The sequence below is a fragment of the Lepidochelys kempii genome, chromosome 1 (assembly GCF_965140285.1).
Source record: "Lepidochelys kempii isolate rLepKem1 chromosome 1, rLepKem1.hap1, whole genome shotgun sequence".
Lineage (NCBI taxonomy): Eukaryota > Metazoa > Chordata > Testudines > Cheloniidae > Lepidochelys > Lepidochelys kempii.
In genome coordinates, this window is record NC_136380.1 from 348,311,886 (window position 1) to 348,328,289 (window position 16,404).

Below are 16,404 nucleotides of genomic sequence, written 5' to 3' on the forward strand. Positions count from 1 at the left end.
CTCAGGACGGTCAGAATGACCGGTGCATCAGTCCTGCCAGAGGAATACGAGTCATTGGAATCTATGGGCGAAGTGGACGGAACTGCCTGTCTAGTGGTGCCACGGCAAGTGGCTGGCATGCATGAGTGGTATGCTGTCGGTTCCGGCAGCTCGATACCACAGTGGAAGGGACCAGTGAGTGGCCAGTGTAGGCACCTCTCTGGAGATAACCGGATCCGAGAGTAGCGGTGACTCTGGGTCAGTATAAACCTCTAGGTTCCTCAAGAATAGCATAGCTGGGTCCAGCAGAAGAGCAAGAGGGGCTTCTGTGCGTAGCTGGAGCTGACAGCACAGGCTTGGGATGGAAGGTAGGTGTTAGTACCATTAAGTTCCTTCTCTGCTTGTAGTATGAAATCACTGGTGCAGAGAGCGACTATCCTCTCCTCTCCTTCACTGATGATAGAGCTGGACCTGTCCCTCGCTTAGGCAGCAGTCTATGGGCATGCCTGACTCTCGGTACGGCTGATACCCGCACACACTCCCCGGGAGATGCAGACACCTGTACCGGGGCACGGAGTCTCGCCTGACTTAGAAGGGGTAGGGTAGGCAGAGGGTTAGATGGGGATTTCTCCCATTTCTCATGAGGGTGCTTTCCTTTACCCTCTTCCCATTCATGCATGCTAGAGTCTTTAGATCTGGACTTTTATGATCTGGGAAGTGCTGGGTCCAGAGAGGTGCTAGTGGATGGATCCTGGTAACATATATGGGGGTCAGAAGCCACTGGGTCAAGCTGTGGCCTCATAGAAAGCTCCCCACATGCCTAAGCCGAAATTCTTGAGATTGTCATGTACAAGGTGGGAAGGAACAACAAATCTCGCACTCAGATGGAATATGAGATTCTCCAAGGCAGTTACAGGCAGGAGGAGTGGGGATCACTGACCAGGAAAACCCAGAGGCAGGCCACGTAGGACTTAAAGCCCAGGATTTGGGGCATAATGAGTAACCCAAATGGTGCAGATGAGCAAGAAGGAGGAACACCTCCTAACCCAAACACTAATCTAACTAGCTACACTGCTAAACTAACTACACTAAAATAAAACTATTTACAATAATCCCCGAATAGACAGCAGGAACGCCAGCCAAGCTGCGGGCACTGTGGAATTCCATCTCAGACCACAAGTGGCAGAATGGAACTGGAGAGGTGGTCGGTCCGTGCTGCCCCTTATGCGCTTCGTTTGGAGCACAACACTGTGCAGGCGCGGACCGATGGACATTGCTAGTGAAGAATCTTCCGGTCTGAGGCACGTGCACCCACAGCGAATATCCCTCGGGACCAGCACTCAAAGAAGTGCCCTCCCCACAAATTCCGTATTAAGCCCAGGGCAATACATACCACCTGCATTTCTATAGCTACTTTCATCTCAAGGTGACTACCCCCAAGGTAGAAATGGGGAAAGTGAGGCCCAGAGAGGTTAAATGATTTGCTCAAGGTCACGCAGGGAGTCGCTAGCAGACACACCCAGGTCTCCTCCCTCCCACTCCAGGCCCTGCCCTCTAGAACGCTGCCTGTTGTGTGGCCTAACCTTTCTGTGCCACAGCCTCCCCATCGACAAAACAGGGGCAACGCCCCTGCTGTGAAGTGTTCCGAGACGCTTGGGCAAGAAGCGTTATCGCAACAATAATTATTAAAAAATCATGAGCGTGAATGGAATTTCGTTGTCAAAAGCTCCTTCCCCAAACTCCGAGCTGCAAGCTGTGCTCCTTGTTACCAGATGGAGTCATTACTGGTCCTCAGGAGTTCAGAGACTCAAGGCACTTGTTAAGGCGGGTTCGCCTCTAATCCGCCAGGGAAACAATCAACAGCAGCGGCACAGCATTATAACCTGCTCGAGCGCGAGGGCCTCTCTAATTAGCATCACAACAAGCACGGCCCCCCTCATCCCACCTGCTCACAAAAGCCTAAAATGGGCTACCGTTCTGAGATGCAGAGCCCCGTCTCGCCGAAGTGTGCAGCATCTGGGAGGGAATCAGCACAGTATGCTGAACTCGGAGCCCTCAGACCCTCACAAACCCCACCACCACCACACAAAAAGGGAAACCCTGGCAAAATCAAGTCACTTATAAAAATAAAGATTCATTCCGATCTCCTCAGTCCGTCAGCTTGGAAAAGAGCTTGCATGAGAGACAAGGCAAGGTCTGTACACGATACTGTTAGAAACGTTTATTGGGTGCCCTTAGCTAGGGCACCTGGGGTCTTCTAAGGAAAAACAGTAAGATGAACCCTTAAAGATAATTAGTTAATCCTGATCTTAACTATCCTCAGCCTCCAAAAAACCAAGATGCACCCAACTGCAGAGACACAGAAACACTAGAAGCAACAGGGCAAAGTGCAAGATGCATCGAATAACAGCCAGGCCTGAACTCTGACAGTTTGCTAAGGGAAGCAGCTTCCAGAACAGAGCACCTTCTGTGAAGAACAGCCTTCCAAGGGCCCCCAGAAATTCCCTCTCGGGAGAACACCAGCCATCTGCAACAGCTGCAATGGGGCATAGGTGGATTAAGCCAAGTCTAGACAATTCATATTCTTGAATCGTACCTGAATGGTGAAGCAGGTGATTGCAGATGAAGCAGTAACCAGAGTGGAACACGGGGGTTCTGTGATCTTGTGTCCATCCTACCTAACACATGAGAGAGCTGCCTTCTGCAGCAGCAGATTTTAGACTGAATGATCCAATAATATTTTATCTGCAGCAGCAGATTAAAAAATGGGACATCGGCCAAGGTAGGTAGCAACAAATTCACCATAATGAATTGCCTTTTTACAAAGCTCATCTTGCCCTTCTGGAACCCCTTTTCAGGCCTCACCACTGCTGGCACTTCAGACAGGCCAGGCTGGGAGAGAAGTTGGGCCAAATTTAATCATTTGTTGAAGCAAAAATGAGAGACAGGGCCTGATCTCACAGATCTCAATGGGAGCTGAAGGCACCTAGCACCGGGCAGGATGGAACCCTGGTAAATGCAGCAGGCTAGCACCCACCACCACCATAGGCAAGTCTCTACGTAAAAATATTGTCCCTATCCATAGCCAGAGGTACAGTGGGAACACTAGGAGTGCTCAAAGCAGAGAAACTCATGCAATATTGTACAATGGGTCAGAGCTGAGGAGCAGAGATTGGGACAGGAGAGTAGGCAGAACATGGCAGAACACACAGTGCAGAAGAGGCTCAATCAGATCCTTCGATTAACTGACCTCACCTGTTCACAAATTCTTTAATCTTGCATTTTACTCTTACATGAGCCGTCTCCCTCCCCCTCACTCACCTTGGTCAGGTGAAAAATAAGAAACAAAGAAATCCGAATTGTTAACCTGTTTGCTGAGCTCCTGCACAGCCTAAGTGTGGTGCACCCTCTAGGCAGGAGAGCGTACAGTATCACTGACCCTTGACGCTCATGACCTCCCATTCCACCTGTAGCAGCACACGAGGTTGAGAAGTCCTCTGAATGCTACATATAGCAACTTCATTGCATCAGGATGCTGCAAACCAGGCACAAGAACAAACCCTGAGCCTCCAATGTTAGGATGCTTTCTCAATGCTGGTATGCACGGTTACAGGTACGCTTCAAACCCCCTCCCTCTCTATCATATACTCACCACAACTGACTGACTAATTTCCCCAACATAACTGTTCAGTGCCTAACAGTAAACTGGTTTGGTGCCTACATGCTGACCCACATCAGTGAAACAAACACCTTTTAATTTCTTTTTTTGGGGAAACTGGGGTGGAGTGGAGTCATCTTTGCATCAAAGTCATACGCAGACGTTAAAGGAAGGAAGGTCAGGTTAAGAGACAAATTTTGCATTCAGGAAAGTGTAAGCAACATCCAGCAACTTCCTGAGATTTATATATGCAGAGCAGAGTACAAAATACAACTCAGTGTTCACCCACTGCGTTCAGATAAAGACATGGATAAGCTACTAGCCATCAAGCTCCTGACTGGGCTGTTCTGAAGTCCTTCGTCAAAATGCCCATTGACTACAATGGGAGATTCCCCTGAGTAAGGGCTTCAGAATCAGACCCCACTGCCCACATTTTTCACACACAGCACAGGTGGGCAGTGCTCCCCATCTGTAAATCCATGGAAACACCTTTACTCAACCTGCGGAAGGTTTTATCTCCCCCAAGACCTCCAAAGAAGCAAGGCAATTAAAAGGAGGAGAATTATTTTCATCTCCTCTTCAGTGAGCTAAACCTAACACTTCTAACACCTGTCCAATGAGACCTGCAGCTGTTCAAAGCCAAAGCCTCATTTTTCCATTCGTAGTGACGTGCTCCTTAACTGAGATGCCCAATATATATTTTTACATTTTTCTGCTTTCCTCCAGGCTTTGTAATCTCCAGTCACAAACAAGAATTGAAAAAGGCTAAATTCTCCTGTTAGCTGATGAAGGCAAACACCATGAAAAGAATATATTGAGCCATGTAAAAATTATCAGCCATGAACTGAAAAGCTTTATATCTGCTCAGCTGGGCATTCTGGGGATCAAGATTTCTGCTACAATGTTTGAGGGCATCACTAGCCAGGCAAGATGCTTCATTCTTTGCACTGATTTAGGGCTAGTAGTATCTTCTGCTCTCCCAAGTGAGATGCAGAGCCCTGAACAAAGGGCTCACTGCAGAATTGTTGTGCTTTAAAATTACCTTTTATAACTCTTAAGTGCCATTGTGGTCCGAAAAATGACTGAAAATGTGGCACCATTTTAGCCAACATCTCTGCTCCCTGCAGTGTCCAAGTGCTATCTCAGGTTTTACTGAAGTAAGTGTTTACTTCTCTTAGCCCTGCAGGGGCTGTACAGCTATAAGCTAGGGAGACTCCCTCATTAACAAAATGGTCAGCTGTGATCCAAATGTAGCATCTTTATTAACTTTGACAGAAAGACCACAGGTGGATTTTCAGATCCCACGGAGAGTTTGTAGCCCTGGCAATATTTAATAATACTTTGTCCTTGTGTGGCCCTCTCCCATCCAAGGCTCTCGAAGTATTTTATAAATGTTTAGGACAGTGATGAGCACCTGGCGGCCCACCAGATCATTTTATTTAGCCTGCCACAGCCCAGCTCGGGGCAGGTGATTCAGAGGCACCAGGAAGGGTGTAGGGCGTTGTGCGGGGAGCTTGCACCTATTGCAAGAACCAATGAGCCAGAGCAGGGAGTTGGGACAGTACCGTAGGATAGGAGCTGCTGCGGAGGGATGACTTCAGGGTGGGCTTGTTCTCCAACCCCACCCCCCAGGCCTCACCCCCCTCCACCATTGTATCACAGGCCCAAGGCAGGACCTGACACTCCCCCTGCATTACCCCTTCGGCCTGCCAAAGAGTTTCAGTGGATCGTGTGGCTCTCTACTTCCTTTAAGTTGCCCATTCCTGATTTATGAAGTCACCCCCATTTTACAGATGGGAAAGCAGAGACAAGAGCATCAACGTGACCACCTGTCCGCAGACAGATGATTTGCGCACTATCCACAACAAACAGAGAATGGTATTTATTACCTAGTCCTGCCTTGAGTGCTGGGGCCTGAACAAGATGACCTCTCGAGGACCCCTGCAGCCTGACACTTCTATCAGTCTATGGGGATGAGGGTACAAGTGCAAGAGCTACATCTGTCTACAGCTTGGGAGAAATTCAACACCATTGCAATAAAGTTGTTTATACAAAAAGTATCATTCCAGCAAGAAAGATATTCCTAATTAGGCAGTTACTTAAGCATGATGGGTACGCGAGATCTCAAAATAAGGTGCCTTGTAAGTTACTTTACTGTTGCATCAACAGTTTGCATACTTATTGCCAGAGAATGCTGCTCCAATAGAGAACGCCAGAATACAACTGCTCCACCACTAATAGAAAGAGGAGGGGCAGAGAGATTAGGGAAGGTTAGCAGCAGAGTGCATTGGAGCAGTCAGCAATCCCCTCTGTACATGTACTCCTCATTATTTATACTGCGATAGCAGTGAGTGCCTACTGAACCCTGTTTAGGATCTGGGCCCCCTTGTGCAGTGTACTGTACAAACACATAGTAAGAAAGGCCCCTCCCTCTGAAAAGCTAGCAATCTGATTTAGGAAATCATCAACCGTGCTAACAGATCAGCCAAAGGAGCTTTTGCAGAAGGACTCACAAGGTGCCACCTTAACAGCGAATAAGTTCTGAGCCAGAAGACAAAGCACAAAGAACCTGAAATCAAAGTCACATCTCACAAATGGCAACACAGAGCAGTCAACTCCCCACCTGCCTCGGCCAGATCTGTGCACAGAATAATTGTTTCAAAACCACAGAATTTTCTTAACAGCCAAGGCCACTTCATACCTAGAGGAAACAGAACTGCTTATATTTTAGATTGAACACAAGAAGTTTTTTTTAAACAGAAAGTACAGATTAAAGAGCTGAGGTTGTCTAACCATGTTTGGAGAGTTAGAGGGTAAAACTTAAACAACTCTTGAATTTGAAGTGTTGCTCTCATTTCCAACACTGGCATAAAAATTAAATACCTTCCGTGTAGAAAATCCATGTGGGGGGTTTACTAGAATGAAAGTTGACATTTTTATATTGTTCTGATGATGAAATGCAACACTAACGGCCATCGAGTTGACTGGACAAAAATTTTTCTTTTTAATAGCAACTATTTTTATGTGTGCGCCTACATCCTGCAGCAAAAAGAGGGAAAGCTTCTTGACATTTCTACCTCACTGCAATAGCTGCAAATCGTGGATTTCCTCTAGTCAACCTCATCTCTCTCTAATCTCCTTTCCCTCTGTTCCACTAGCACCAATTTCTTCTCTGTCTCTTCCTCACGTCACCACTGTTGAGGTGAAAACCTTCCTCTTCACTGCTCCGACCACTCTCTGCGCCAACAACTCTTCTCCCGAAGCACTCTGACCTTCTGCTGACATATCACATGATAAACCCATATCTAACTTGCTGACCACCCTCACCCCAGGTCTCACTCACTCATGTTCCTCTCTGAGTTTCTGCCTCCCAGTGCAGAGCTGGGTCTGGGCATTTGCGATTTGTTTTGATAGATCAATCTGCCTAAATGAGCACATGCAGAGCCTTTTACTTAGCTCCTTTACAGAGTGTTCGTCGCACTCTTCCCTCCTCTCCTGTCCCTGCCACCGCCAAGGGAGAGAGGAGATTTACACGATGAAGTGAGCTGTAGCTCACGAAAGCTCATGCTCAAATAAATGGGTTAGTCTCTAAGGTGCCACACGTCCTCCTTTTCTTTTTATACAAGACTACTGATCCTTCCTCATGCAAGGGAAGTTTCCTTCAGAGCCCCCTCCCCTTTTCTCCCAGAGATAGGACCACCAATGCAACACTGCTCAGACAAGGACTGGGTCATGAGAGGACGAGGAGTCTCCCCGACCCCTATTGCAAATGACTCACTGTAACCACCAGATATTAGCAGCTCGCCCCTGCCCTGGAGGTGGGAGAGTGGGGTTTGCCCTGGAACATAACTATCAGTGGGTTTCCTTCTGCTTCCACCCACAGCATCAGCGAGAGGAGAAGAATCAAGGCACACAGTTTAAGTCAAGGGGGGAAACTAAAAGGGGACTCTATTGACAAGTAATAAGCCACCTTCCTGATACAGGTGCAGGACTGACAGCTCCTCCATTCATAGCTGATGGAGCACGACAATGACCCCACGGGGAAAGCTGGGGGAGGAGTCCCAGCAATCTGTGCTCTAGCCCTCACTAGGATTTGTACAATTTCATATGGAAAGGAGCACCAGTGATAAAGATTCACACCTATTACCTGGCCCGCTATGGTCCCACCAGAGAGACGGGATTAAGTGTCCCTTAGGACGCAGGCATACACTCCACTGTAAAATCAACAGGCTTTAAAACGCCTCTTCATTTCTTCTTCCAAGTTTCCACCTTCCTTGGCTGCTTACCTGGGTCATCTTGTCCACCGAGACAGGAATTCCATCGATGGTTAGGGGTGGCAGCTCGGAGTTAACCTCTTGTGGCGCAGGGGCATGCTCCGCTAGTGCTGACTCCAGGTCTTCCAGGATCATGCTCTTGTACTTGCGCACCTGTGGGGAATCATTAGGCTCAGGTAAACAAGGCAAAGAGCAACAAGAGAGGCAAGGGTGCTAGGTAACCGGAGGAGGGGCTGTTCACCGTCCCCAAGACACTGCAGAACTGAGTGAGCAAACAATGCCACAGCTGGTAGGTAAAAATACCCACTGGCCCCACAGGGATGCATGAAAGAGAAATGATGAAACTCCAAGTAACACCACCAAGGGGGGGGGGTATGAGAATGCTTTTAATAAAAGTTTGGAAGCAATGGTGCTGTTGCAATCAGGATGATCCCCTCATTTCCTGCAAGGCTCAAGGAATCTCATTCGAGGCTAGCTGGAATCACTGACAGCCGAGACGATTTTAAACCCTTTCTACTTACCAGCAGAGTCCAGTCCTTCCTGACTGTCCTGGAAATTGGTGGTCTCCAACTATTCCAGGTAACTACTGGTTTGCCAGATTGAGACCTCAGCAGTACCAGCCAGTGACTCCCTTAGACCCCACCCTCCCACTGCAGGTATCTACATGAACTGCATGTCCAGCCTCAGGTGCACCAGCACAGCTTGCCTCCTACTGAACTGGATACACTCCTCTAACCTAAGACACAGCGGAGCCTGGGTTGCTTCAAACCCCAGATCCCACAAGAGTAAGGCCTGGAGCAGCCAAGCTGCATCATAAGATATAGCACATCACAGCAAATAGGGCAGGAGATTTGGTGATGTATGTAGCTCAGCACAGAGGCAGATCTGCACGCTCATCTTTCAGGGTTGAGAGGAACTGCAGCAGGGACTACCGGCTGAGGGGTTGCTGGCCAGCCCAAGCACCAGTGGCTAAAGATTAAAGTCCCAGAACTGCTACATATACCAGTGGTTGGGAAATAAATCTGTAAGTAACATCCCGTAATCATAGCTAAATGAGAGCAATGTAACAACACGCACGTCTTTGATCCCAGAAGTCCCACTAAATCCCTTCCCTCCTCCCACCACGCACCTGACCATTCAAGACAGCTATCCATGGTGGTACTGTCAGATCCTTCCTATCTTACCTCCGCCTAGCCCAAAGCTCACTAGTGCGAGCAATACAGGCTCTAAGCCCCGATCTCATGCCATAGCTCTCCAGGCAAAATACTCCACATGGCAGACAGAATAGCACTGAATGCAGCCATCTCTAGGGTGAAGGCAGCATCCAGATGCACGATCAGCTCACAGCACAGAAATGGAGAAAGGGGAAATTTTGGTCTATAACCCTAAGCCAAACTCCTCTTTTATGAGAAGTGACAGGGAACCTTTAGCATTTAAATGGAGCAGGTGGGACGTTAGTATTAAGGCCTTATCTGAAAGCCCCGATTCGGGAGATTATTCACTATGCCGGGATTTGATCTTGTGGCTCCAGGTGTATGTGTTTTTCAAACCTGAAGCTGACACCACTGTGGCTCTTAGAAGAACTGTAAGCCAAGATGAAATATGCACAGAAAGCAAAACAACTCATCTTAGATCCTTTTCCCCTTCCCAGGGAGACTTACCACATTCTCCAATGGTGCAGCACCAAACACTTTAAAAACAGGGTTGGGTTTGGAGGGGGATATGCAAAGAACAATGGCCTGCTGCCCCACTCTGGTGGTATATTCATCTAGTGTGGCGCGGAGCTTCCTGAAACAGGGGAAGAAAACAAGGGGAGGGGAGACGATAAAATTAAGGCCCGTTGCAGCCACTGTCCTTCAGATTATAATCCCTCCTCTTGACACTGCCCATTCCAAAAGCAGGTGTGAAAGGAAATCCTGGTGAGTAACAGTGGCCACACAAGCACCCCTTTGCTCCCACGGGCCTGCTATGCTCCCTTTTGCCAGACTACAGCTCAGCTATGGCATTTCTAGTTTTCACAAGGAACATGTTCATGAAAAAGAAAAGTAAAGCAAAGCGGAGAGAGGAAAGAAATGAACATTTCTCTCTCAGCAGTGAAATTAAGGGCACAGAGGATATGCCACATCAAACCATTGGGCCATCATGTCTGGGAATCTTGTCTCTAGCAATGACCAACACTCGATGCCTTATAGGATGTCAAGAAAACCTCCATGACGCACTTGACCAATCATGCAACACTGGGAAGAAATTAATCGTCTGACGCCTGTGGATGATCAGTTAACAAAGAGGGAGGAACAAGCTACAGTCACCCACTGACTAACAATACAGAATGTATAGGTAGAGCACTTTGAAATATTTTACAGATAAAGAATCCCACACACACACCAACTATTTTATGTTCAGCACCCACAACAATGCTGAATAATTCACTGGTATTTCAATCCTGCACAAAACCATAACTGAAGCGTGGTAAGCAAGAAACAGAGACATTGCAACAGCTGGCTAAGGGAAATGTGTATATTCAGCCACCTGTTATATCAGTGAGTCCCTTGGGGATGGTCCCTCCATGGGGAAACACTCACACTTACCACTTCTTTCCTTGTATTAACATTTAAATGATGTGAGAGAATTGACAAGAAAATGGCAGTGACTTTGCTAGAGCGGATCGTAGAAAGTTGATATAGGGGAGGAAGAGCAGTTCTCACCATGTAAGCTGCCACTTTATGCGACATTAAGATTATCAATTCAAATGGGCATTTTTGAGCCCCCTTCAACAGCGAACGTACTGCTGAAAGCTGTCATCATGTGACGCCATATGGAAGCTCCAGTGCCAGAGACAATGCACCAGCTCCCATCTGGCTCGCACACTGATTTAAGCGGACACACATTGACTATTTAACTATTTTGACAAAATGGAAAAATTCTTCTGATTGTCAAACTGACAGAATGCACGGAACTGACATGCTTTGCCAGTGTTCTACCCAAGTCATTTGTGGCAGAAAAGGGAAGAAAGAGCTGATGCCCCTATAATGAAGTTTCACCCAGGACATTTTTATTGAAAATACCCAATATGTGATGCACTCTGCTATGTGCCACCTCAGCTGTGCTAGAAGAGGGAGTGCAAGGACAAGCGTTAGCTCATTTCCATCTTGTGGAACTATTGGGAAGACTTGTAAGAGGCCCCATTCAACAAAACAATAAAAATACTGAATAAAGATGCATCCCTCGTGATGGTGGTGAATGGTTTATACCATTCCAGAGCTGGGATATTGCAACTCCAATGGTTCTCAAGATAATGGCTTTAGCAGTAGTTAAGAATTTAAATGGAAAAAAGCAAGATGGTAATTAGGATGACGTGGACTAAATTTCTGATCAGACAGGAATAGAAATAAATAGTGAATACTATCAGAATGGTGACTCCAGTCTCTGTGGGTCACACTACCATATTAAAAGCAGAAAACAGCTGCAATCTGATCCATTTTTGCAAATTAAGTGCAGCCCTCAGGTTCCATGCAAATTGCCAAAGATGCCCTCAGCTGAGCAACATGTGGCCAGCCCCTGATCTCTCAACAACAAATGGGTTTTGGAAAGGCACAAACAGAAATGGACATGGTTGTTAGCATGCAGAAGCCACAGGCAGCTGCAGTAGAGGGTCCTTACCGTAACAAACGTGTCTGCTGCCTCTTGCGGATGGATGGGTTGGACTCAAACACATGAGGTCGCTTTCGTTTTTTACCTGTTGCCACGGCGGCAGCTGCTGCCATTCCCACCGGGCCTGGAACCAAACCACAAATGGTGAATCAGTGCACAGTCTATTAACTGTACAAGATAGAGAAGTGACCACTATGCCAACTGGAACAGGTTCTGAAGGGCTCAGGTAATACAAATAAATAAATAATGGGGCTTTTACCCTCATCTGGAGCAAAGTAGCCAGAATTCATTGCAAAACACTAAAACTTCTTTCCCTGCAGGGATCAGAGGGATATTTCAAGAAACTCTGTCCATGTTCTTAGGCCTAAAGTTAGGCCTCCAGTGAACACTGTATATTTCATTTCACAGAATTCTCCTCCCAATTATGTAATTACTATTCGGGATTGTTTGTCGTCTTCCCCCATCTACAAAAATAACCCAAGTGCTGCAGTCAGTGGGGCCACTGGATAATCAAGGTGCTAAAGGAACACACAAAGAAAACTAGGCCATTGTGGAGAAGCTAAATGAATACTTTGCATCTGTCTTCACTGCAAAGGATATGGGGGAGATTCCCACACCTCAGCCAATCTTTTAAGGTGACAAACCTGAGGAACTGTCCCAGATTGAAATGTCCCTAGAGGAAGTTTGGGAACAAATTAATAAATTACACAGTAATAAGCATGGATCCTACTTTTCCGTGATACAAAAACAAAATTCCCCAATAAAAATAAAAATCCACATTTTCCTGCGATTAAAATGAAATGCTGAACTTTAGTTCCCCTAGCCACACTATATATAGGTATCAGTTGAACTAGGGTGACCATGCGTCCTGTTTTGGCTGGGACAGTCCCCTTTTTAAGCCCTGTCCTGAACGTCCCAACCTTTTTGTCCTGTTTGCAAATGGGACAAATGCCCAGTTTTGCAAAAAGAAAGTGGGACATGCACCCTACAGGGGGCTCAGAGGAATGTTGGGGAGGGGGACGGGGGGAGGTGATGCCAGGTGCTGGGGCTCAGGCTGTTGGCTTCGATGGCTCAGGCCAGCCCCACATGGTGTCCCGTTTTCACTTTGGGAAACATGGTCATCCTAACTTTCAGTAAAATGTAGTTAATAGTTAATACATGTTCTTATTTTTTCACAAAATGTAAAACTAAAGATTCTCTGTAAAAAAAAGCAAATTCCACGTAATTCGATGGCAAACGGATTTCTAGGATTCCTGGTAATAAGTCACCAGGACCAGATGATATTCACCCAAGAGTTCTGATGGAACTTAAATATGAAACTGCAGAATTACTACCTGTGGTATGTAACCTATGGCTTAAATCAACCTCTGTACCAGATGACTTGAGGACAGCTACTGTAACGTCAATTTTTTTAAAAGGCTCCAGAAACGACCCTGGCAATTATAGGCCAGTAAGCCTAACTTCAGTACCAGGCAAATTGGTTGAAACTATAATAAAGAACAGAATTATCAGACACGTCTGTGAACACAATATGGTTGGGGAAGAGTCAACATAGCTTTTGTAAAGAGAAACCATGCCTCACCAATCTATTAGAATTCACTGAGGGGGTCAACGAACATGTGGACAATGGTGATCCAGTGGATATAGTGTACTTGGACTTTCAGAAGCCATTGACAGGGTCCCTCACAAAAGCCTCTTAAGCAAAGTAAGCAGTCATGGGATGAGAGCGAAGGCCCCGTCACGGATCAAAAAACTGATGGATGACAAAATAGGAAACGAAGGGTAGGGATAAATGGCCAGTTTTCAGAATGCAGAGAGGTAAATAGCGGGGTCCCCCAAGTATCTGTACTGGGACCAGTGCTGTTCAACATATTCATAAATGATCTGGAAAAAGGGCTAAACAGGGAGGTGGCAAAGTTTGCAGGCAATACTAAAGAACTCAAGATAATTAAGTCCAAAGCTGGTCGCGAAGAGCTACAAAAGGATCTCACTCAACTGGGTGACTGGGCAACAAAATGGCAGCTAAAATTCAATGTTGACTAATGACATTGGAAAACATAATCCCAACTATACACAGAAAATGATGAGAATTAGCTGTTACTAATCAAGAAAGAGATCTGAGTCACCGTGGATAGTTCTCTGAAAACATCTGCTCAATGTGCAACGGCAATCAAAAAGCGAACAGAATGTTAGGAACCATTAGGAAAAGGATAGAAAAGACAGAAAATATCATGTCACTAAATAAATCCATGGTACGCCCGCAACTTGAATACTGTGTGCAGTTCTGGTTGCCCCATCTCACAAAAGATAAATTAGAATTGGAAAAAGTAGAGAGAAGGGCAATAAAAATGACTGAGATATACAAAGAGAGATTAAAAAGACAGCAACTGTCCAGCTGAGAAAAGAGATGACTAAGGGAGGATAGGATAGAAGTCTATAAAATCATGACTGGTATGGAGAAAGTGAATAGGGAAGTGTTATTAACCCTTCACATAACACAAGAACCAGGGATCATCTAATGAAATTAATAGGCAGCAGGTTTAAAACAAACAAAAGGAAGTACTTCTTCAAACAACGCACAGCCAACCTGTGGAACTCATTGCCAGGGGATGTTGTGAAGGCCAAAAGTGTAATTGGGTTAAAAAAAGAATGGGATAAATTCATGGAGGATAGGTCCATCAATGGCTATTAGCCCAGATGAGTCAGGGATGCAACCCCATGCTTTGGGTATCCCTATGTCTCTGACTGCCAGAAGCTGGGACAGGACAACAGGGGATGGATCACTCAATGATTGCCTCTTCTGTTCATTACCTCTGGGGCACCCGACACCGGCCACTGTCAGAAGACAGGATACTAAGCTAGATGGACAATTGGGCTGACCCAATAGGGTTATTTTTATGCTCTTAAAAGAGAGAATTTAAACAGAGTAAAACCTAGGAGGACCCCTACAAAAAAAACACAGTACTGGAGAACATACTCTAGCCAGGAATAATCCTGCACCAGGACTAGGGAAGAAATGAACTGGTCAACATAAAAGGGATTTCCTATCTTTAACGTCTACAATTCAAATCCAGGTTATTAGATTTCTCTGTGACTGAGGAGTTGGCTCAAGGGAGTCACACCACATGCACCTGTGTTTGGCTACTGCAAGTACGGTAGAACCTCTGAATTACAAACACCAGAGTTATAAACTGACTGGTCAACCACAAACCTATTTTGGAACCGGAAGTATGCAATTAGGCAGCAGCATAGATGCGAGACGCCGCCCCCCAAAAAAAGCAAATACAGGACAGTACTGTGTTAAAAAAAAACTACTAAAAAAATAAAGGGAAATTTAAAAAAAAAGATTTGACAAGGTAAAGATACTGTTTCTGTGCTTGTTTCATTTAAATGAAGATGGTTAAAAGCAGCATTTTTCTTCTGCATAGTAAAGTTTCAAAGCTGTATTAAGTCAATGTTCAGTTGTAAACATTTGAAAGAACCACCATAACGTTTTGTTCAGAGTTACAAACATTTCAGAGTTACCAGGTGTTCATAACTCTGAGATTCCACTGTACTGAAATGTATGCAAATCCCGCTGACTCACATAAGCTATAATGATCAAGGTGCAGAGCATCCCTTAGCGATTAATGACCCGCTGAGGGAGGGGAGGTAAAAGCTTGACGTACAAGCAGTGGCCATTAACACCAGGAAATGCCCTGCCCTAAGATTATTGCAATTATAAAATGAAAATGAAAAAAAGAGTCACAAACACAGAATCATAGGACTGGAAGGAACCTTGAGAGGTCAGCTAGTCCAGTCCCCTGCACTCATGGCAGGATTAAGTATTATTGTATGGGTGATGCAGTTAGCACTGTTCTGCACAAGGGTATTGTTAACCTATTTGGCAACATCCCTTTAAAATAAACCCCCTGCTGAAGCTGCTTTAAGCATTACTGTTGAAAGCATTATGAACAGTAAAAATCTTCTGATGCAGCACCAACATCACTGCAGGATGGACACTGCTTTATGCTCTCCAGCTCCGGGCCCTCCACTTGCCAGGCCACAGTAATGCCCCGGTAATAGCGATCTGCAGAGCAGCAGGGAAGCACCAAAACGCAGAGTTAAAATTAAAACCTTCAAAAGCAAACTTCAAAACCAGATTTCCTGCAGCAAGCAGCTGGGCCTTCTGCACACTGAACTCAGGGAAGGGGCAGTTTTCTCCGTTTTTGTTAATAGTCTGGAGGAATGAGGACAGGGCTTAGAGTCAGGAAGCCCTGGGCTCTGATTCTGGCTCCATCAATGACTTGCTATTTGACTCTTGAACAAGTCACAACCTCTGCCCCTCAGTTTTCCCATATGCAAAATGGAAACACTTCATAACTGGTTTTACAAGGGTGTTGCAAAAATCAATTAACTTACGTTTATATAAATCTTTGAACATGAATTGCTACAGACATATTAAGCGTCATATTATTGGTGACCCCAGACTAGTGCCATGTGCATTTAATGGGAAGAACAAAATTCAAATCTCAGATATTGCTTCTCATCTCTGCCGAGCCTGTGAAGAATGGGAAGATTATGGAGGGGCTGACCAGCACTCCTGAGGTAGTCTGCTGTTGCTGGTTAATTGGGTAGTCACATTAACTACGACAAAGAAAATCCAGCCCAGCCCCTCCACAAGTGGAATCAGAGCAATACATAGGCTTTGTACTGGAAAGTGTAAGATGACATACAGATCCACATGACATTGCAGGCTGGATTACCAGCCCACTGAATTTCACATGACATGACCTGATAACACCAACCTGTAGCAGGGGTAGGCATCACTTGTGTGGTGTTAGGGCAAGCTGGTGAGTGAGG

General features: G+C 45.8%; 1 protein-coding gene across 8 annotated transcripts in view; it reads right to left on the reverse strand.

Moving 5' to 3' along the window:
* NRF1 (nuclear respiratory factor 1) overlaps positions 1–16,404 on the reverse strand; it is a 106,383-nt gene that overhangs the window by 57,061 nt on the left and 32,918 nt on the right. For all 8 annotated transcript variants that reach the window (XR_012156870.2, XM_073328932.1, XM_073328931.1 and 5 more), the window contains 3 exons: positions 11,572–11,686; positions 9,573–9,699; positions 7,924–8,064 (listed from right to left, as the gene is read on the reverse strand). Coding sequence is in view for 7 of the 8 variants with exons in the window: in XM_073328932.1 (XP_073185033.1) it covers positions 7,924–8,064; positions 9,573–9,699; positions 11,572–11,686 (383 nt within the window). In the remaining variant the exon portion in view is untranslated. The remainder of the gene's footprint in view (positions 1–7,923; positions 8,065–9,572; positions 9,700–11,571; positions 11,687–16,404) is intronic.